Here is a 21694-nt window from a genome sequence, read left to right as displayed (position 1 = left end):
GCCAAACGCCTGTCTCACCCATCTCCTCACAAGCACAAAAGCCTAAGTAAGGTATCTGTGAGAGAGACAGGAAAAAAATGGAAGGAAAAAGAATATCTACAGCAGTTTGTATATATCAATTATCATATATAACATAAAAGACCAAAATAAATACGTATATATACACAAAAATATGGGGTCGGTAAGATTTTTAAAATGTTTTTGTGAGCATCTTGTGCTCATCAAGGCTGCATTTATTTAGTCAAAAATATTATTAATTTATGATTATTAAATGAATTCATTTTCTTTATTAATATTTTTATTCATGTGATGGAAAAGCTGAATTTTCAGCAGCCATTTCTCCAGTCTTCAGTGTGATCCTTCAGAAAACATTCTAATTCTGAAGGATCCTTCATGATCCTTCAGAAAACATTCTAATATGCTAATTTGCTGCTCAAGAAAAATGTCAAAAATCTGTGTTGGAAAAGTTTGTGCTACTTGATATTTTGTTAGATTTGTGTTCAAAAGAACAGTACTTGCAGTATTTATTTGAAATAGAAATCTTTTGTAACTATCTTATGAATACATAAATAAATGCAATTATATTTTTTCCATTTAAAGGTGGAACACATCAAATGGATTTGACTATGTTACTTAGTATATACAGACACGTTATGCATTAATGTACAATTCTTTACATTGTTGAAGCATTCTTTCCTGTTTGGTTCGATTTTTCAAGTGCTCAGAAAGTAAAGCTCGTTCAGCGTAACAGCTGCACATAACATTATTTAAGCTGCTGCTTAAGAAGTTGAAACCATTTGTGGCACTGCCTTTGATGACGTCCTTACTGGGTTTATCATCTCCCTCTTTAAAAATCGGCCCTTCATGTGAAAAGCATGACAGTACATCTTTAAATACGGTCTCCAAATAAGCCCTAACTAACAGTCCTCCCAAAGTGTCCTATAGTTGCAAAGTGTTTAACAGTAGCAGCATGACAGCAAGGCACAGGACGAATGTGCTGTCCACCAAATCCATTTCTAAACTACTTTAAAGCTGCTTGGTCTCAGTCTATCTGATTGCCAGATTATATTCTTGTGCTTTCAGGAGGTTGGTGAGCGGGCTTGTAGCAGGTGTAATTGGGAAATCTTGATGCAATAGGTTGTGCATGTCTATTTGATTCACAGTGTAATAGGGAGAATCTCATTCCCCTACAGAGTCTAGGAAAATGGAGTTTACAAAGGGTTCGGAGACCCAGCGGCATCCATTTTGGAAGTGTTGGATGATGACTCATCAACTTTGCGCACTATTTCCTCCTCACCGAGGCAGGAAACCTGAGTTTATCGCTGTGTATTACATCCTGTGTTTGACGTGTGTCTTTGAAGCGCTCAGATTTTTAGTTACGCCTGGGCTACAGTTGGATGCATGTTCTGCTGCAGCTTGTCTATAGGCCGGAAAATGGTGTTTGAGCACGTTATGGAAATCTATCACAAGTATTACTGCTCTTATGCTTTATATATTAAGACAGCAGTGCAAGAACGTGGCTATGGAAGCATGAGCCGTTTATAGTGCTATGATGCAGATCTGTGATGATGTGACTGTAAGCACGTCTCTGTTGCCTTTGGAGGAAGAGCAGTGAGGGTAAATTTGCAGAGCCTCTCAGTCCTGCAGCAGCGCTTCTCTCCAGTTAAAGCTGTGATTGGGCCCATGGGTGAGGGGCAGGATGGGTGGATCCACAAGCTGCCAAACGCCTGTCTCACCCATCTCCTCACAAGCACAAAAGCCTAAGTAAGGTATCTGTGAGAGAGACAGGAAAAAAATGGAAGGAAAAAGAATATCTACAGCAGTTTGTATATATCAATTATCATATATAACATAAAAGACCAAAATAAATACGTATATATACACAAAAATATGGGGTCGGTAAGATTTTTAAAATGTTTTTGTGAGCATCTTGTGCTCATCAAGGCTGCATTTATTTAGTCAAAAATATTATTAATTTATGATTATTAAATGAATTCATTTTCTTTATTAATATTTTTATTCATGTGATGGAAAAGCTGAATTTTCAGCAGCCATTTCTCCAGTCTTCAGTGTGATCCTTCAGAAAACATTCTAATTCTGAAGGATCCTTCATGATCCTTCAGAAAACATTCTAATATGCTAATTTGCTGCTCAAGAAAAATGTCAAAAATCTGTGTTGGAAAAGTTTGTGCTACTTGATATTTTGTTAGATTTGTGTTCAAAAGAACAGTACTTGCAGTATTTATTTGAAATAGAAATCTTTTGTAACAAAGTAAAAGTCTTTACCGTCACTTTTGATCAATTTAATGTGTCTTTTCTGAATAAAAGTATTAATTTCTTGCAAAAGTTTTTTTGAATGATTATTTACAAATTTATTTTCTGTATAAATTAAATATCATTTGTAATTTACATATATACCTTTTTATAAGAATGTGAACATGTACAGTGTGTATATAGAGATTAAATTAGTCAATATTCACATCCCAAAAGTATTTATAAAAAAAAAAATAGAGAAAAAAATTTATTTGGAAAAGATGCACAAGAGATCTGACCTTTCTGACCACTTGCACAAAGTCTTTAGAGTTCTGTGGGGTCAGTCCCTGTATCTGCCTCGTACAAGCCTCCAGAGACGAAGCATGGGCCACAATCAGCACTGTATTTCCTGTTGGACACCACATGGAAAGATGGTAAACATAAAATGTCTTAAAGCATAAAACCTTTGAATCAGTATAGATTTAGACCAAATAAAAAAAATCAAATGTACCTATGTGACCTACCCAGATTATTGCACTCTGACAGTATTTCACGCGTCACTTGGAAGCTGCGACTGATGTATGTTTCATAGGACTCAGACACGGTCAGATTACTGACAGGAATATGAGGTCTAGATGGGAACATGACGACTTAATAATAATTAATCATTAATTTCATTGCAAGAAGATATTTGTGAAAAGGAAACATAAACAATATCATAAACAACAAATAATGCTATCATTCAGAAACATGTACACCAAAAACTGTAGCAAAAAGCATGTATACTTCATTGAACGCCTAATAAAATACCTGTACGTTGTATCCACACTAAGGTTTGCAGCCGCCAGGTCTGCAGGAGGAATCCAGGCAGGTAATGAGGTTCCCGGCACCCATTTAGTCCACTCAAACAACCCCGGCTCAACTCTGATTTTAGTCTTCCCATCCTTTTGAAGACCTGAGACAGACAATCCATAACAGAGAAAGAGGCACATGGGAAGAAATTGATTTAGGGGTGTAAATGGGCATGGCTAATGCAGTAAAAACTGATTTGTGAATGAACGGAAGAAAGATGAAAGAGCAAAGGAGGTGCTGTTTTACCTTTGAGGATATTATGAGCTGTTTGCACGCAGCGCAGAGATGGAGAACAGTATACAAAATCTACCACTGTATGACTTTCCAGGAGAGCCTCCCCTGTAAAACAAATTACACGAACAGTAAACACATGCTAGTGCCAATAGCAAAGCAGAAATTACACACTTCATATTTAATGAAATTACTATGCAAAACCAAGAGGAATTAATGTGATCTTGCTGTCAAAGGGATAGTTCTCCCATAAATGAACATTTTGTCATCATTTACTCGCCCTCGAATTGTTGCAAACCTATATGAAATTCTTTCAGCTGTTGAACACAAGTGAAGATATTCTGAAGAATGTTGGTAACCAGACAGTTGAAGGTAGCCATTGACTTTCATAGTATGGAAAAACAATACTAGGTAAGTGTATGGTTAGTACCAACATTCTTCAAAATATTTTCTTTTGTGTTCAGCAAATGATGACAGAATGTTCATTTTTAGGTGAACTATCCCTTTAATGTGGATTTAACAGTGGCGAGGGACTAACCGACTAGATGAGCCTGTGTGGATCCGAACACAGTGATAGGACAGTCCTTATCATAGTCCCTGTACCCCCCACTCCTCGCTGGGAGACTCGTTGGCATATTGAGGTTTGACCGCACATACCGACCTGTTAAAGACAGAGCAAATATACACAAATGAACACACATCAGGAAATTAAACATCAGCATGGTTCTCACACATTTTGGCCAATACATTCCCACGACTTTCTTTGATTTGCTGGATACAGTTACTTCATTTTTAGATTTATAGCTGATGAAATATTTCAGAGCTTAATATAACAGTTCAATTTTAAAACTTGCTGATAAATCCAGATTTGTCCCAGTCATGGGAACAACTACAAAGAGGTTAAAGAACTGATTTGGAAAGTTGAGCTCAGACCTTTGGCATCAAAGCACTGAGTGATCCAGTGTTTCCCAAACACTACATCCATTCTCTCACCATGGCGACACACAAACAACGTTCTCTTAGGCAAACGAGACTGATTGGGTCGTAGGATCTAAAAAATATATATATATTTAAATAAAACATTATACAGAAAGCTTTCACATTCTGTCACATCAACACAAGACTCCCTCTCTGTAGTTTTACCTGCATAGGTTGACATATAAAGCTCAGGCTGGGGGGATCCACTGGCATGGGGTCATCAAGGAGACGACCGTCCAAGTGTGGGTCAAGAAATATCCCACCCATTGCACCCCTGATATTGGTTGGCGGGGTTCCATTAAGGAAAGAAAAAGACCTAAGATAAGAGGTAAAGAGATGAGATGTTACTTACTGCTTTTAGTTCTAACATACTGTCACCACAGTCCCATAAGAGACTCCACACTACCGTTCAAAATAAAAACAGTAATAGTGTGATAAATGATTACAATTTAAAATAACGGTTTACTATTTTAATATATATTTTCATATGCAACTTATTCCTGTGATGGAAAAGCTACATTTTCAACAGCCATTACTCCAGTCTTCAGTTTGACACATGATCCTTCAGATATCAATTTAATATGCTGATTTAGTGTTCAAAGAACATTTTTTGTTATTTTCAATATTGAAAACTGCCACACTGTGTAATATTTTTGTGGAAACCATGATACATTATTCAGGATTTTTTGCTAAATAGAAATTTAAAAAATAACAGAATTTATTTGAAATATGAATCTTTTGTAACCTTACAAATGTCTCGATTGTCACTTTTGATCAATTTAATGCATCCGTGCTGAATAAAAACAATAATTTCTTAAAAACCAGCAGCTTTAGTCACTTCATGACATATCTTACCCATGAAAGACCCAAGTGTCACACTCGTCTGCCCTGTTGACGTAGTTTTCTGGCAGTAGCCCAGATAACCCTGTGCTCATTGAGGTCCCATAGACCCAGCCCTCACTGGCAGTGGCCTGTTCTATAGACGACATGAAGATGAAGTCACCGGGCACCAGCTCCAGTTCATCATCATTCTGAGGCACATAAGGGTACATCACCCGCAGGGTCTTAAAACAGAGAGAGAGACAGTTAATAAGCCACGAAAGCCGAAAAGTCAGTATATGATAACAAAACTTATTTGTAATCTTTCAGCATTACTGAAAAGAGCATTTTAATTAAATATATTCAGTGATCGATAGTAGATCCCATAGATTAATACTTAATTCTAAGTGTATTAATACTAAGTGTATCCATGTTAATTATAATTTGGAAATAATTGAAATTATTGTATGGATAGATACAGATGAATCACTGTAGTGATAGATAGCAAATATTTGGTATCAGCAATGGTAAATTATATTATATTATATTATATTATATTATATTATATTATATGAATTACTTAAAACAAAACAATATAATATTTAGGATGTTAGCTAAATAACAACAATTTGACTACCTCATGATTGGCAAATCGGATGTCCCGTGACAAGAGTACAGCCTGCCAATCACAGCCCAGGGTTATGTCTACACCTTTGGCAAGTTTTTCTAATGATGCAAGATGATTGGATTGGAAGTGGTAGGCCAGAGTTACATGAAGCTGCTTCTTATGGGGCTCCACATGAACATCTGGAGAGAGAGAGAGAGAGAGATTGTATTTTATTTTACATTTAATGAGCCATTTTGGCAATACAAACGCCCGTTTTCTTCAATGCCAGCAGAGCACACTAAAATTGATTTAAAAGAGGTAGGATAGGAGGTAGGCTCCAAAGACAGAAAAGTAAGACTATTGCTCCACTGTGTCATCATCAGGTATAGACAAGCATGCCAATAACAAACACACACACACACCTGCTTTGGAAGCCGCCTCAGTGGCAAAGTCTGCTGCAAAGCTCTTGATCACCTCAGCCACCTTCTCTTCCACAAAGAGGCCGATGAAGTTTGAGGATGAGTAGAATTCTAGGGGGAGCGGGGAGGGGAAACGACCTCTCCACTGACCCACCACTGCCTGCAGAGCTTCACAGAGGGCATCTACCTTGCTATCTGCACACTACAGTGACAGAGAGAGAGAGAGAGAGAGATACAGTCTTACAGAGAGACAGTCCTACATACACAACCATTCAAAAATTCATAAACACTTCAAAAACGTTTATTTTTCTAAAAGATTCCTGAAAAAAAGTAGTACGATTTCCACAAAAACATTACGCAGAACAACTGTTTTGAAATGTTTCTTGAGCACCAAATAAGCATATTACAATGATTTCTGAAGGGTCTTGTGACACTGAAGACTGCTATAAATACAGCTTTAGATTAGAAAACATTATTTTAAATTGTAATAATATTCCACAGCATTACTATTTATATATATAAACTTTTTATAGTTTCTAAGGGGTACGGTGGACCAGTAGTGCACAACACAACGAAATCGCCAAAACACGACGCATAGGACTAATTTCATTGTTTTGTGCTCATTTCTTTGTGTTGCAACTTGTTTCCATTGTGTTGCGGCTTGTTTCCGTTGTGTTGTGGCTTGTTTCCATTGTGTTGCAGCTTGTTTCAGTTGTGTTGCACTAATTTTGTTGCGTTGGGGCTTGTTTCCGTTGTGTTGTGCTAATTTCGTTGTGTTGCGGCTTGTTTCTGATGTGTCGTGGATATTTTGTTGTGTTGTGTACGGGTCACCATAACCATGTATGGGTCACCATAACCATGCAAAAAAACAAAAAACATTAAAGATAAGGTTGGATATGTTGATGAAGTGCTCTGACCATGAAGAACTGGCAGAGGGTTATGTGAGGGAAGATGTTGTGGGCTTTGTTCTTGCCACATGTGATGCGACTCTGCTGCCAGAAGTTGGAAAGCTGGTTGAGGAGAGGACCGCTGGGTTTCAGGTACAACACATACTCCCTGGGTAAAGGATCATCCAGGAACGGGTCATCCACATGAGAGAACAACCTGCAAAACAGACATTCGTGTCACGTTTGATAAGACATTATGAACAGGTGAGCAGTTTTCACACTTGTTTAGGACTGAAATTAAGGATAAGTTTAATAAAAAAAAAGTTTAAGTATGAACATATCAATGAAAAAAAAACTTCTGACTCCCTGCCAGCAGAGGGCAGCAGTAAACCATTAAAGGTGAAGTGCACATGAAGCTAAGTTCATGATTCCACGTGAGCCCACCTGATGGTGTAATGTTACTTTTCAGTGTATGTGTCTGTGCATAAGTTAAAACGCAACATATTATCATTTCAAAGCTTAAAGAGTGTCTGTGGCTCAGCACGGTTCAACTGAAATGAACGGCTGTCAAAAACGACATGGGTCATGGAGCATGTGTGTGGGTGTGCACACTCACCAGTCACAGGCTGCTTGTACATTTCTGCCCCCAGTCGAAACCAGAGCTTTTAGCCTGTAACAGAATGGACAGAGAGAGAGAGAGAGAGAGAGAAACATCAGCTCAATTGCTGTACTGGTCACAAAATCAATGGCCTCCTTTCCGGAGGATGTTTATCAGTACATTAGTGCTGAGGAGTTTTCTCAGAGATCTAAATTTGATATCATAAAGATGTTCCTCTATTGTTTCCATCTCTGTATGTGTAACATATCGTTTATCGTGCATGAAATCACACATAGGCAAAACAAACTCCGTGATAATGCTTTTAAAACCATGCCTTGCTCCCCAGAGCAACACTGGGAAAGCTGGATAATCACTTGTTTACTGACATTTATGAATATTGAGGAGGCTTAATTCTCTGGATTAGTTTAAAGAGGGTCATGTGTGCCAAAGCCACCTACAAGAAGAACTGAAACACATGCAGTGAGGCACAAAAGACAACACACAGAAAAGGTTCTGCACTCTTTATAGGTCACTACTTAAATAAGCAAATTTGTGTCATTTATTATGTGACAATCTAAGATCCAATTTCATTAACTTGTGGAGTTCTAGAAGCAAGAGTGCTGCTCTCGTTAAAACAAATACTTTGAATATCAAATATTAATTCATATGAAACTGTGTTTTTTTCTCAAAATAAAAAAGACAATTCAATAGACAATTATACAGACATTCTAAACAGTGGTCTCAGACTTTTGGACCCAACTTTATCTATATACAAATAATAACAAGTGATATATAATATACAGTTCACTGGAATACTTGATTCTAACCGGTCAAATATTTTTTTGCATAAACACGAAACCATACAAGCTGTCGTTTATGTTTCTCCTATCACTCTGCAGTCTCTTCTTCTCAGATACTAAAAATTATTTGTTAAATTGTTACATCTTGTGTTGGAGGGTTTCTAAGTAAGTTTGTTTGTTTGTTTGTTTGTTTGTATTACGGCTGGACGATATGGCCAGAATTGATATCACGATATATTTCTTAATTTCGGTCGATACGATATAATTCCGATATCGATATGTGTTTAAAAATCATATCACCGTTATTGAAAAAAATTATATCGCGATACATATTGATATGGAATTATTGTCCAGCCCTAGTTTGTATATATATATATATATATATATATATATATATATATAGACACAGGTATGCATTCAATTGATGAAAAGTGACAGCAAAGAATTACATAGTTACAAAAAAAATTCAAATTTATGCTGTTATTTGAACTATCTATTCAAAGAATCCTGAAAAAATGTATAATGATTTCCACAAAAAACTATTATGCAGGACAACTGTTTTCAACAGTGATAATAAGAAATGTTTCTTGAGCAGCAAATCAGCATATCAAATTGATTTCTGAAGAATCATGTGACACTGAAGACTGGTGTAATGGCTGCTGAAATTTCAGCTTTTCCATCACAGAAATAATTTACATTTAAAAAAATATATTAAAAATGTTGTGATTAAATAAATGCAGCTCCAGGGAAGACACTTCAATCAAAACCATTTTTTAGTAGTGTAGTGTATATTTTTTAAGTTTTGTTTTGAATGCATAAAGAGCAAACCCTGAATTTATCAACATACTAAACATCTCACAAATGCTCTGTCTGACTCATTTAGCAGGTGCCTGGCTTAAAAAGATCATAGTGGAAAATAATATCACTTGGTCTGTGGTTTAAACAACTGTGATGAAAAAGGAAATGTGTGCTATCTCTCTCAGTTCATAAAACACTCGCCACAGCCTCCTCTCTGCCTCTAGTTCTCTTTTATTCTCGCTTTTTATCATATAGAACTAAAAGGTGTAATTATAAGCTATATTACACTTGGTATAATAATTTAAGGTCACAGACCCACTTATTTGTACAAGGCCATTTCTAATTCACAGTTAGTGCAAGTACATTACTTGGTACAGATAATTGCACATAATCTTCTCACGTGTAGGATGATATTTCCTCAGCTCGCATCTATACCGTAAAACGACACATAATCCAATCTAAGGTCACGCTAAACTCACTATGTCATTTCCTCATGTGTCAGCTGACATCTCAAAGGCTTTTTTGCCTGAGCTAATTAAATTATCTTCTAAATCTATAATTAGTGTCTTTTTATAAAAGCTCTAAAAATCACACACTCTGTCTACTCTCAGGGGGGAAATGGGGTGTTGTGCAGCGTGAATCTGTTTGACACCTCAGAGTAAAACTGAAAACGCAGTCTGAGGTTTGAACAAAGCAGAAAGAAAAACTGACTAAAAGACAACATAAAGGGCTGGTCTGCTGATCAGCAATGAGTAATCAGTGGAAATAGGATTAATCTTGCAGTTCATTCAATCAAAAATGTCATGTGACCACGGACATTCAATTTCCACTAACTTAGATTACTCTAAATTACTCAGCGACGGATTAATGAAACAATAACAATAAACCAGAGCAACATTTCACTACAAATGAATAGACATGCTTCCCTTACACCTCTTATGACAAACCACAAGAACAGAGAAGTCACGCGTCAGAGATGGGGGAAATTATACAGATTATGCAGACTGTTCAAAGTACAGGAAGCCTTTGGTGATCGGCGCTCCACAATGCGTATCAAACAATGCGTATCAGCGCATTCTAAGCAAACTAACAACAAACATTTACATTTGTTCATCGCAGATGCAGCAAAGTGATGTATAGTAGAGATCCTCCACCATTTGCGACAAAGTATGAAGTAAAACAATAATATCATGAAATATTATTACAATTTAAAATAACAGTTTTCTATTTGAATAGATTTTAAAATTGAATTCATTCCTGTGAAGGCAAAGCTGAATTTATAGCAGTCACTATGCCAGTTCTCAGTGTCAAATTATCCTTCCCTACAGTAATGTACAGTATTTGAAAAATAATGTGTTTTTTGAACATTAAAGCATGTCAACATATTCTGTTACACCAAATACACAAAATAATGATCTTTAAAAAAGCATCATATGACCCCTTTAAATTGCTGATGTATGCAATGTTGAAAACTTTCATGAATGGACAGCTGAAAGGAACAGCATTTATTTGTAATATAACTTTTGTAACAATATAAACGTTCTGCCACATTTCATCAAATTAATGTAATTATAAAAATAATTTATAAATAACTTTAAATTAATAATGTTTACACACATAAAACGTGTTTATTTTATGTATTTATTTTCCTCAGTTACATTAAAATTTGTATGTGCATTTTTTGTGTGTGGTAATCCAGTTCACAGTCTATGGACACCGCTCAATTACTCTATATTTAGTTGGCTTCCCAGAGAAAATGGCCATCATGCCAACTAACCCTCAGGGCCCAAAACCACAATGCATGCTGGGATGGGGAAGCCCATGATGCACGGCCATATGTCCATTAGTGTATAAACATATATGCACAATTACCCCGAAAAACATTGCAAAGATGTATGCATGTATGCATTCCCCAGCTAAACACGTATGAAGAAATGCAATCATGTATGTAGTGCCAAATTATGTTCAAAGTGTGCATATTCACACACACACAAACAAACTCCGGACACAACACACTCACCATATGGCATGGTTTATGACATCCAAGCATGGTGAGACACATATTCAGACTTTTATACATGCATGATCAAGTTCAGATGCCTGTGCAGTCACACATACACAAATATGTCGTTATTGGTCAGCTATTCTGTCATGAATGGAAATAAAACAAAGATGGTTCCTTGTAAAAAAAAGTTGAAAAAAAAAAAACTACCCAAGGACGAGTTTTACAGTAATGACAAAAGCCCTGTTGTATAAAAATGCACAAGCGGGTGTCACTGTACAAGGTGTTTATTGTTGGAGCATAAAAATCCCTATCCGATTGCAGAAGCACCACAATGAAACTTCAACCATCTGGTTTGTTTTGAAGTTAATATGTAAAAGAACTATAACAGTAGCTTTTGTAGAGAAAATATTCAACGTTGGCCTGAAGTTGCAGAATAGGGTGAACCAGTACTCACATATAAACCTGCATTAATCAAAGGGATTTACAGAGGTTTCCAAGCAGCATTTGAACAAACTCCAAAGTTGCACTTTTAAGACTTCTTCACACCCCAAATCTAACACTCCACCCACACACTCAAACTTTCATCACACATACATCCACAAAAACACACAAGTGAGGCCACACACACACATACTGACTCTTATAGAGCCCATATGTTAAACAGCAGGGATATTTAGTCTACCCAATGCACATGTGAAATCAGAAGTGAAAATCATTCTGCATCCGGAATCTCTCTCTCACACACACACACACACGTGCGCAAACGCACTTTACTTGTTTGATTATCCATCAGCTTCTATATATGTGTCTGTATTGTGTTACAGGCCATCTCCTCCTCCCTTCCCCTCTGGTCAGTGCTCCAGGAAGGAACTCAATGATTTATTTATAACCTGTATTTCCTGTGCAGCATTTGAGAGGGATGAAGAGGCTGGTCCAGGGAGTACATTTGTCTGGGTGTGCGTTTGTGTGTGGGTTTGGTTGAATATGACTATTCATACATGAAAAAATATGCACTCTTATCTCGTTTTTTTTTTTTTTTTTTTTTTTTTTTTTTTTTTCTTTTTTTTTTTTTTTTTTTTTTTTTTTATCTTTCTGCCTGTTGTTAATCAGCCCTTGTAACATTTTCTTGAGAGGTGGAGTTCAAAATGTATAACATATGTACTGAGAATTGGTTCCAAGTCAGTGTTTGTGCATATTTGTTTGTGCATATCTTTTTCACTGCTTTGGCCCAATCTCCAAACTCTATGGGGAAATAGTCACTTCCTGTTTACAGAGGAGTAAGTTAGCATGTATTCCCATTCAGCACAACACAACGCAACACCCTCCCACACATACACACACAAAAGCACAGATATAAAAGGGTTTCCTCAGTACAAATTAGCACGTGAAACATCAGTGATATTAATAATGAGGGAATTTCATCAGACAATGATGCCCATTTTAGATCCTGGACACTTTTGTCTAAAATTTTCACTACACAAACCAGTTGTGAAAAACTCAAACACTTAAGGCAACCCACTTAACATTACATAATAGTGATGTAAACTTTATTTGGTCTAACTTGTTTTTCAGTTTGTTTAGCAATTATATAGTTATATACCTGTAGAGTTACTACTGTACACCAAAACAAATTGCACAGCATCGTCTTTTAGTTGAATCTTTCTGAAAATCCTGTGTCGAATTCTGCCTTGTTTGTAAACGAATCCGCGGTAAAATGAAGTGAACAAAGGACCCAGTTCTTACTGACGTGGTCTGGATCTTCATTAAAAATAAAGTTCATCCAAATTATATAGTTATATACCTGTAGAGTTACTACTGTACACCAAAACAAATTGCACAGCATCGTCTTTTAGTTGAATCTTTCTGAAAATCCTGTGTCGAATTTCTGCCTTGTTTGTAAACGAATCCGCGGTAAAATGAAGTGAACAAAGGACCCAGTTCTTACTGACGTGGTCTGGATCTTCATTAAAAATAAAGTTCATCCACTCTTTCCCAATGCTGGGATCAGAAGGAAGGCAACGCAAAAAACTTGGCACTGCACAGCATCTTGTTGTCTTCGGAGTCTTTTTTTAACGTTTGGTTTCTGCATAGACCTGCGCATTTGCCTTTCTCGTAAACACAACATGCGCAAATCGGTAGGCGGGGCTAAACAGGCAGTGATGTTGATCTTCTTGCGGAGGCGGTGCTTATCCACACTATTACATCATAGAGTGGCACATTCCTCAACTTGTCGTTTTGACAGACTGGTTTCAATATAAACTGTTTTTAGACTAACGAGAAAGTTTTGAGTTCTGAAACTTACAGGATGTTTTTATAGTACAATGACCTCTTATATGTGAAAAGATCTAGGGAATTTTGGTTTCTCAGTTCATGACCCCTTTGAACAAGTTTAACAGCAAGAGCTTACGATTTTAAGTTGCTCATACTAAATGGCCGATTCCATTTTTAAGTAATGTCCATGTTTTCTACATTCGATTAAAACAGTTTGTCTGACAAAATGGAAGTTGCATTTGGTAGGGAGTTTGAAGTACAAAAACCTCTAGTAAATTTTCCACTGAGGTAAAAGTTGCACACATCACGTACCTCAGTGAGGGTCAGACGATCATTTCGATTTAAACCATGTATTTTATTGCAGTTACAAATTAGTTATCAGCCAACTGGCGAGCAACTCCATTTCACTTGCCAGAACCAATTCGTACTCGCATTTGGCGCTTGAAGGGTGTTAATTTTGGATCTTACTATTACACCATCTCTCTTTCTCTTCCATTCTTTTTAGTTCTCCTCCAACCCACACAGAGAAAATGAGAGGAAAGAATAACAAATGCAGCGTGTGATGTCTCTGATTGTTCTGCTCTCTCCCTCCGTGCACATATCCTCATGCACAATTGTTATCCTCTGACAATAAGCCCTTCTGCCTCTGTAAGTAACAGGACTGGCTGGCCGTGAAGATCTTTTCACGCTCTTCTCGTGTTCTCAGCCCCGCTAGTTAACAGCTTATTATGTTAAAACTACAGGGAAGACACTCACAGCTTTTGTGAGTGTTCTCTCGCTTGGTTAGGGTGCATGAGACGGGGCAGATGGCGACACTGTTCATGTAGACAGACACAGAAAGGCCAACAGGGTATAAAGAAGGAAGAATCCCAAGATTCATAAAGTGGGAATTAAAAATGGGAATTATTCATGTAACTCTGGCAGTAACAAAAAAACAGCTTCTTATATAAGTGAATTACTGTTGAACAAGTAAGCAAATTGAATTCACTGAAACCTATAAAACTGTAGTTGAGCTAGAAACTCTTTGAGATAAAGAGTGTGTGTCTATGGTGTTTAGGTGTGACCATGGGTTTGAACATGCATGTGCATGACTAAGACATGATTCATTGTGACTGAACAATTAACAATTTCTGCCATTTAGAAATGTCACGACAGACAGAACGAGACGTATGAAGGTCTAGATTCCACAGGCACACTGCTGCTTCTTCCATTACAGCTCATCATCCGGAAACTTTGAGCTTGACCCTGTAGAGTTTCGGTCTCATATTCAGTGTTCGGTTCAATTCAAATATAATCAGCACAAGGGTTTTACCAGAAGAGATGTAACTCTAACTGTAAAAACAATTCAAAATGCTTTTCTGTGTGTAGTGTGAAGGAAGACTGGCACTGACAAAAAAAAAATTGTTAAGTGTACTCTGGTAAGGCCATGGTATTGAATTACCATGCAAATTCTGTGGTACATTTATTGAGTACTAAATATATCAAAGTACCATGGTATTCCTGTCTGATAAATCACGACTCTACCATGGAACTTGCACAATAATTTTGATAAGGGGTTCAATACAGAAACCACGCATTACACTGTAAAAAAAACAACAACAAAAAAACTGTTAACTGCAAGTTACCTTACCATATGTGATTAAAAACTGTAAATGGTTTAACATTGCATTATACATAATTTACTGCAAAATGTTTTTGCAAATAAAAAATATAATTTACCATATAATTTACAGTAAAAAAGTAAAAAGGACATTCCCAGAAGTTCCAGCGTGATATATCACATATATTTTATTTAAACAGCTTTATTTTTAGTATCAGTAATGTACATTATTTATTGCATTATTTTAGAGTCAAGTGTGTTACCCTGATGGTGTTTTGTCTAGATTTTGGTACTTCTGGTATATTACAATTATATCACTTAAAGAAATATAAGTTGCTAAATATACCTTTTCTTCAGTAAATGTAACAGGGTATTTTTACAGTGTAGTTACAGTTACTTATTTAGCTGGAGTTACAGCACACATTTCCTAATACACAAGTTAAACGTAGTTATGGCAACTCTGATTTCTGCCAAAGTACCATAGTTTCCACAGTTGTTTTTTCAATAACAGAACTGAATAAATACAGAGTGTTTTAAAAGCTACAGTACATTATGTCCCAAACATTTTTGATTATTCAAAATGATTTATTCATGTCTGCTCTATGATTTATTCAGCATTAGTTTATTCATAGCCAGAAGAGACAGGGTAAATGAGAAGAGAAACATCTTTTGACAGAACTGCACAAATTTCAACCCTTCAGTTTATTCATTTCTAAACAAATGGCCTATCACGCCATTAGACAACACCAGTTGGCTAACACTTACCCAAAGCTCCCTTAGTTTCCACCAAAATACCAGTTACAACAACAAAAATGATGATAACTTAGTAAGAAGTCATAAAAGAAGTTAAAACAAAAGAGAGATTTTATAAGCTTATTGTTTGGCCATCTCAAATTAATTGAACAATAACAATGATATTGGTAATATTGGTAATTGGCATATTGGTAATAACTACAGTTAATGTGAACTAACATGGAAACATACTTCTAAATCTTATGTTAATTTTAACATTTACTAATGCATCATTAAAATTGTATCTGTTAATATTATTTAATTGACCTGAGCTGACATGAACTAATAATGAACAGTAGTATTATTATTAACTATTGTTAACAAATTTATAAATACTGTTGATGTTAGTTAATGCATTAAATAATGGGACCCTATTGCCAAGTGTTTTCTGTAGCAACTATGGTATTTTGATGGAAACCACAGTTAGCATGGTAAATTTAAAGGAATATTTAAGTTCACTATATGGAAATTAATTTTAAGTGGAGAATAAATGTGAGGACAGAATATCAAGGCAATACAGAGATGTATTTTTGCCTGTTTGTTCTTTCAGTGCGCAGCACACCTGACACTACACACTTCAGTCCAATATATGGTTATACATATATCGGTTCATATTTGCTGCGACTACAAGAGGAGGCTGTGTACAGTACACATCTCTCACGTATCTCTTTTGATTCAGTTTCTGTGAACTTTTGCCATGGTATTTTAAAATATGCACATATGTCTATGCATGTACCTCAATACATTTGAAGTTTTGAGCGTGCATGTGTCTTTCCACCCCCACGTCTCTGTGTCTCAGCACATATGGGTTCCTTTATGTCCCAGCAGCCACGGCGCTCTCTAAAGGTCACAAACCACTTCCTGAAATGGGGCACTTCCTCTTAGCGGACAAACTTTGCACTGTGAGTTTACAAGGAGTCTGCAAGTGTAGGAGTACTGTTCATAAACATGAAATTGTAATTTTAAAGACATACTATAAATTGAAAATTAATGAAATTATTTAAAATACAACTTCAAAAACTCACTTACAGTGAGAACAGAGTGTTTTTTATTCAGCTAAATAGTAAAAAAGTAAGTCCATTTAACTAAATCAATAAAGATACTAAGCAACCTTGGTAATCCTTCTAAAACCTGTGCTGAGGAAAGAGAGATCTGGAGCTGTGATTTCATGTATTTGCATTCTTAGGAAACAATAACCAAAGGTGATAGACTGAGACAAAACACACAGTAGGAGACAATTTCACTAGAGGAAAATATTACTTCTCAGTGATTGCTCTTGTATAGCTCGGGAAACTTACTGAAGTTCTCATTTATCTTTTTAAGTAACAATTTGTTCCAGATTCTTTTCCTAAAAAGAACCATAGGAGAAGTAAACAGAAAATAGAAATATGTACACTATCATTCAGATTTGGGATCATTTTGATTTTTTTATGTTTTTAAAAGAAGTCTCTTACGAATACCAAGGCTGTTTATTTGATTAAAACACATATAAAATTGTTATTTTTTTTAATATTTTAATATATATTTTATTTCAGCAGCCATTAATCCAGTTTCAGTGTCACATGATCCTTAACTTGGTGCAGAATTCATTCTAATATGCTGATTTGGTGCTAAAAAAAACAAACTAAAAACGAATTTCTTATTTTTATCAATGCTGGAAACATTTGTGCTGCCTATTATTTTTGTAGTACCGTGATACATTTTTTTCTTGACTTTCATGATACATTCATTTTTCATTTTTGATTAATTGACATTTCATTCTGACACTTTTAATCAATTTATTCCTTGCTAATAACAGTATCAGTTTCTTTCAAAAAATATTTTGAACAGCATAGTGAGTATAAATATATATAGAGACAGAGAAAGAGAGACTGATAGATATAGACACAGATATAAAGATTTAGCTATGCAAAAGAGGAACATCACAGCGAAGCTAAAACACACACCCACACACATACATATACACAGACACACGCACACACACACACACGCATACATAAGTCTGATAAGCAACAGACTTCAGAAAAAGATTCCATTTGCTCTTCATTTAATCTCACTGGTGTATAGGAAAAAACAAATGAGAGTGATCTTGTTTGCAATTTTTCCGTTCTATAGTCAAGTTCAAATTTTTGCCTTCATTTGAAAAAAGTCTGTACAGATACAGACATCTTCATTCAGGTTTAGCAGATATAAATACTTTACATCATTCAGGGATAAACGGACTGTATTTTTAAAGCCGAATCAACCTAAACATTACATTTTGAAACTTTTTTTCTTTTTTTGGGATATCCAACTGCCAGTTGTTTGCAATAATTTGGTGGGACAGTAAGGGTTGACTGTTTTCTGTTCAGTTCAAGCCTCTAGATACCACACTGTCATGGCCTTCCTACTTCCCATATTTCCTCCGAGAGAAGCTCATCATGTGACGACTCCACACACACAAAGCAGAGGCTTTGTTGTCATTAAGAGACTTTGAGTCATAGATTATTACTGAATGTCCGAGAATGGACAAATATGATCATGCACTGCAATATAATGAAGATCAGACAGCTTTGTTGAGTCGATGCAACAGAATCAAAAAATTAGAGCAGATGCAAATCTACACACCCCACAGGTGATGGACAGCCAGAACACATGACTCATGAACAAATACGTGCACACCAACACACGGCCAAACCCAGAACACATTTGGCTTTTATTCTTACAAAGCCTATGTCAAACCATATAAATGTATCCAAAATATATTGTTTGTATCGAAGATTTACTACAGTCCTTTAAACATGTGCTTGCTTTTACTTAAGCCAATCATCTTAAAGGGCTGTTTCACCCCAAAAAAAGAGAAAATTGTGACAGAATTTTCTCATGTTCTTCCAAACCTGAATGGCTTACATTCTTCCAATTAACATAAAAGCATAAATTCTTTCTTCCATGCTCTTCCTCATGTTTTTACAAAGAAAGGACAATAAAACTTTCTCACTCCAATATGACTTGGAGTGTGCATTATTCCAGTTCTTTTAAAGCCATATGATAGTTTTGTTTGAGATACATAATCAGTATTGTTATTTACAAACATTTCAAAATCAGGTCTCACTGGTGAGTTCATGAGAGGAGTAGTGACATTTGATTTGTAAATGATCATTCTTTTTATTCAGATCTTTTCAATGAATCAGTTGATATGTTTTAGCAAAAAGGTCGGAATGATTTGTTTGAGAATTTGACTCATTTGCTTCTTGAGTTCGACTCACAGTGATCTGGTTGCAAATTTGGGCACAATCTTCACCAGAGGATCATCATCATACAGGTTTGGAATGACATGAAGTTGAGAAAATAAAGACAGAATTATCATTTTTGGGTCAATTATATTTTAAACATGATTTTCTTTATCTTCAATATCGCCAATATTAAATAACACCATCTGCTTTTTGAAACCCTTGCCTGGCACACAAACTGAAATTTTTCAAACACAAAGCAACTTTGAATTTTGTCACAATGCTGTGTTCTTTGAACTGAATGTTTCCACCTCAAGACAGACTCATACTCTCCTTTAAAAACTCATTGCATACCCTCTCTCTGTTCTCCTTCTGCCTTTCTCTAGCGGAAAATTTGTGCAACTCCTGCATCATCAGGCGAAACTGGAAAGAGTCCCTAAGCAGCCGGGACACAGAAACATCAGTGTTTCCACCCAATGTATGAGATCTTCCCACTCTAACTGACCTTGACACACACACACATACACACAATGACAGCCTGCTGATAAGTTTGGCCTCCACAGAATCACACGGAAACCTCCCAAAAAAAGCAATGTTTCAAAACTTGTATATTTGGTTACAACACAGTTGTGGCAAAAGACAAAAAGACCTAGCTAGTTACATACAAAACTGCATCATTCTCACAGAAAACTGTATATTTCTGACTTCACAGAAATTAAATAGCTTTTAAGGGGCAAAATATTACAGTCCAAATGTTGGCGATCACACTGAAAATGTGGGATTTTTTGGAAACAAAAAGACAATTCCACACATATATATTACATGTAAGCTAATAATTATTTTCTGTTTATTACGAATAATCTATAAACATTACAATTCTACACTTTTGTCAAAATACAAATCAAAAGAATTAAAAGCTACAAGTGAATGTAAACAGCGTTATAATGTGCAGTATGAAAATTGACATTTATTCTGAGATTTGCTAAATTTAAAACGCAACTGTGTTATTCAGTTTTAACTGTTTTTAAAGAATAACTTTAAGTGAGTGTTAGATTATAAAAATGTAATATAAATGTGAAAACAGTGGAAATGAGCATGGACAATTACCGATATAAATTCAATCTGTGTATGTAGCCTATATACACATGTTATTAAACCTGTTATACTGTATTATGACAGCACTTTTTTAAACGAAATTTCAATATCGTGATAATACCGCATACCGTGATAAAAGCATTAGCAATTAATCGCAACATGAAAATTTGATACCGGCATATCCCTACACAAGACAGCAAATAAAATTGGCAAATAAAATCAACAACTGTCTCTCGTGTAAGTAAACTATACTAACTAAGCATTTGTCAGTACAACATACTATTCCTATTTCACTTTACTTAGTTTTTTCAAGGCAATCGGTTTGCATGCTTTTTTTAAGTAAGCCCAACTAATTAGATTTTACAGTGTATATATATATATATATATATATGGATGAAATGTTAGAAGATTAAGTTATCACATTTTTAAGTGTAAATGTAACAGGTCTTGCTCTAACTAAAGGTAAAACCAGTTACCCACAGCATCTTACCTTACTGCTTTAGCTGATGCTATAAAGAGGGTGAGCGGTGAGGGAGAGGTCTTATTTTGTCTCAGTGGTTTAATATACATGCTGGCGTCTTAACACATCATTTCATTTCACAGAAACCTACAGCTCAATTGTGGCACTAAGCATCAATGTCACATCCGAGTCTCTTGTCCAGAACAAATTTTAAAATATAGAGCTAGTGCTTGTAAACCAACACTTAAAGGGCTTCAAACTAAGTACACTTGAAAGAGCACACTGCAGTACAATTTATATACTTATGATCTGACAGATAGATTATTCACATGATGTTAAATACAGAATACTCAGTGTTGAAACAGAAAAATCAAACATCATGTAAAGGTAAAACTAAACTTATTTAGATTAAACAAACGTAACAAATGGAATGTAACAGCGACAGAAAAAAAACAACTCTTCTACAAAAATGTTCTAATAAAACAGCTATTCATTGAAACATTTCACTTATCTCCCCACTGAAAACAAAGTCTTCCACCCATCTATCTCAATGACAATTCCAGCTGCAAGACTGATGGGCCTGGCATGTAAACAACTCTTCTACAAAAATGTTCTAATAAAACAGCTATTCATTGAAACATTTCACTTATCTCCCCACTGAAAACAAAGTCTTCCACCCATCTATCTCAATGACAATTCCAGCTGCAAGACTGATGGGGTCTCCTGGCATGTGTAGCCGTGTTTAGGCCATTACGTATCAAAACAGGGAAAGTATGATGCAAATGTCAAATATCTGAATTCTCAGTTTGTCCTTTCAAGACCCTTCAATGCTGAAACTGTCGTAATCCGTTATATTCGGACTACTCAAAATAAGCGGTCCCAGTTGACTTTCTGTTCAGAAACAAACTCAGTAAATGTTATATCACTATCTTAACCAGATTACCGGTGTTAATACTTTCTCATTGTGGGTTACAATTACATGTGGGTCGGCAATTAAGCATGAAAAGTGAGAAACGGTTG

General features: G+C 35.8%; 1 protein-coding gene across 1 annotated transcript in view; it reads right to left on the bottom strand.

Moving 5' to 3' along the window:
* Positions 1 to 580: 580 nt before the first annotated feature.
* Positions 581 to 21694, bottom strand: part of LOC107709710 (ubiquitin-associated and SH3 domain-containing protein B-like) — a 25835-nt gene continuing 4721 nt past the window's right edge. Inside the window, exons 2-14 of the mRNA XM_016514304.1 lie at positions 7663 to 7716; positions 7077 to 7263; positions 6163 to 6361; positions 5771 to 5940; positions 5170 to 5378; positions 4480 to 4630; positions 4270 to 4387; positions 3875 to 3997; positions 3352 to 3444; positions 3064 to 3208; positions 2778 to 2884; positions 2553 to 2662; positions 581 to 1773 (exon numbers count right to left, since the gene is read on the bottom strand). Of these exons, the coding sequence (XP_016369790.1) occupies positions 1636 to 1773; positions 2553 to 2662; positions 2778 to 2884; positions 3064 to 3208; positions 3352 to 3444; positions 3875 to 3997; positions 4270 to 4387; positions 4480 to 4630; positions 5170 to 5378; positions 5771 to 5940; positions 6163 to 6361; positions 7077 to 7263; positions 7663 to 7716 (1804 nt within the window). The 3' untranslated portion in view covers positions 581 to 1635. The remainder of the gene's footprint in view (positions 1774 to 2552; positions 2663 to 2777; positions 2885 to 3063; positions 3209 to 3351; positions 3445 to 3874; positions 3998 to 4269; positions 4388 to 4479; positions 4631 to 5169; positions 5379 to 5770; positions 5941 to 6162; positions 6362 to 7076; positions 7264 to 7662; positions 7717 to 21694) is intronic.

This window comes from Sinocyclocheilus rhinocerous, unplaced genomic scaffold (genome assembly GCF_001515625.1).
Source record: "Sinocyclocheilus rhinocerous isolate Xijiao unplaced genomic scaffold, SAMN03320098_v1.1 scaffold2161, whole genome shotgun sequence".
In the NCBI taxonomy this organism is placed as follows: Eukaryota; Metazoa; Chordata; class Actinopteri; order Cypriniformes; family Cyprinidae; genus Sinocyclocheilus; species Sinocyclocheilus rhinocerous.
Note: the sequence above shows the minus strand (reverse complement) of the source record. Positions and strands in the feature narration are given on the sequence as shown.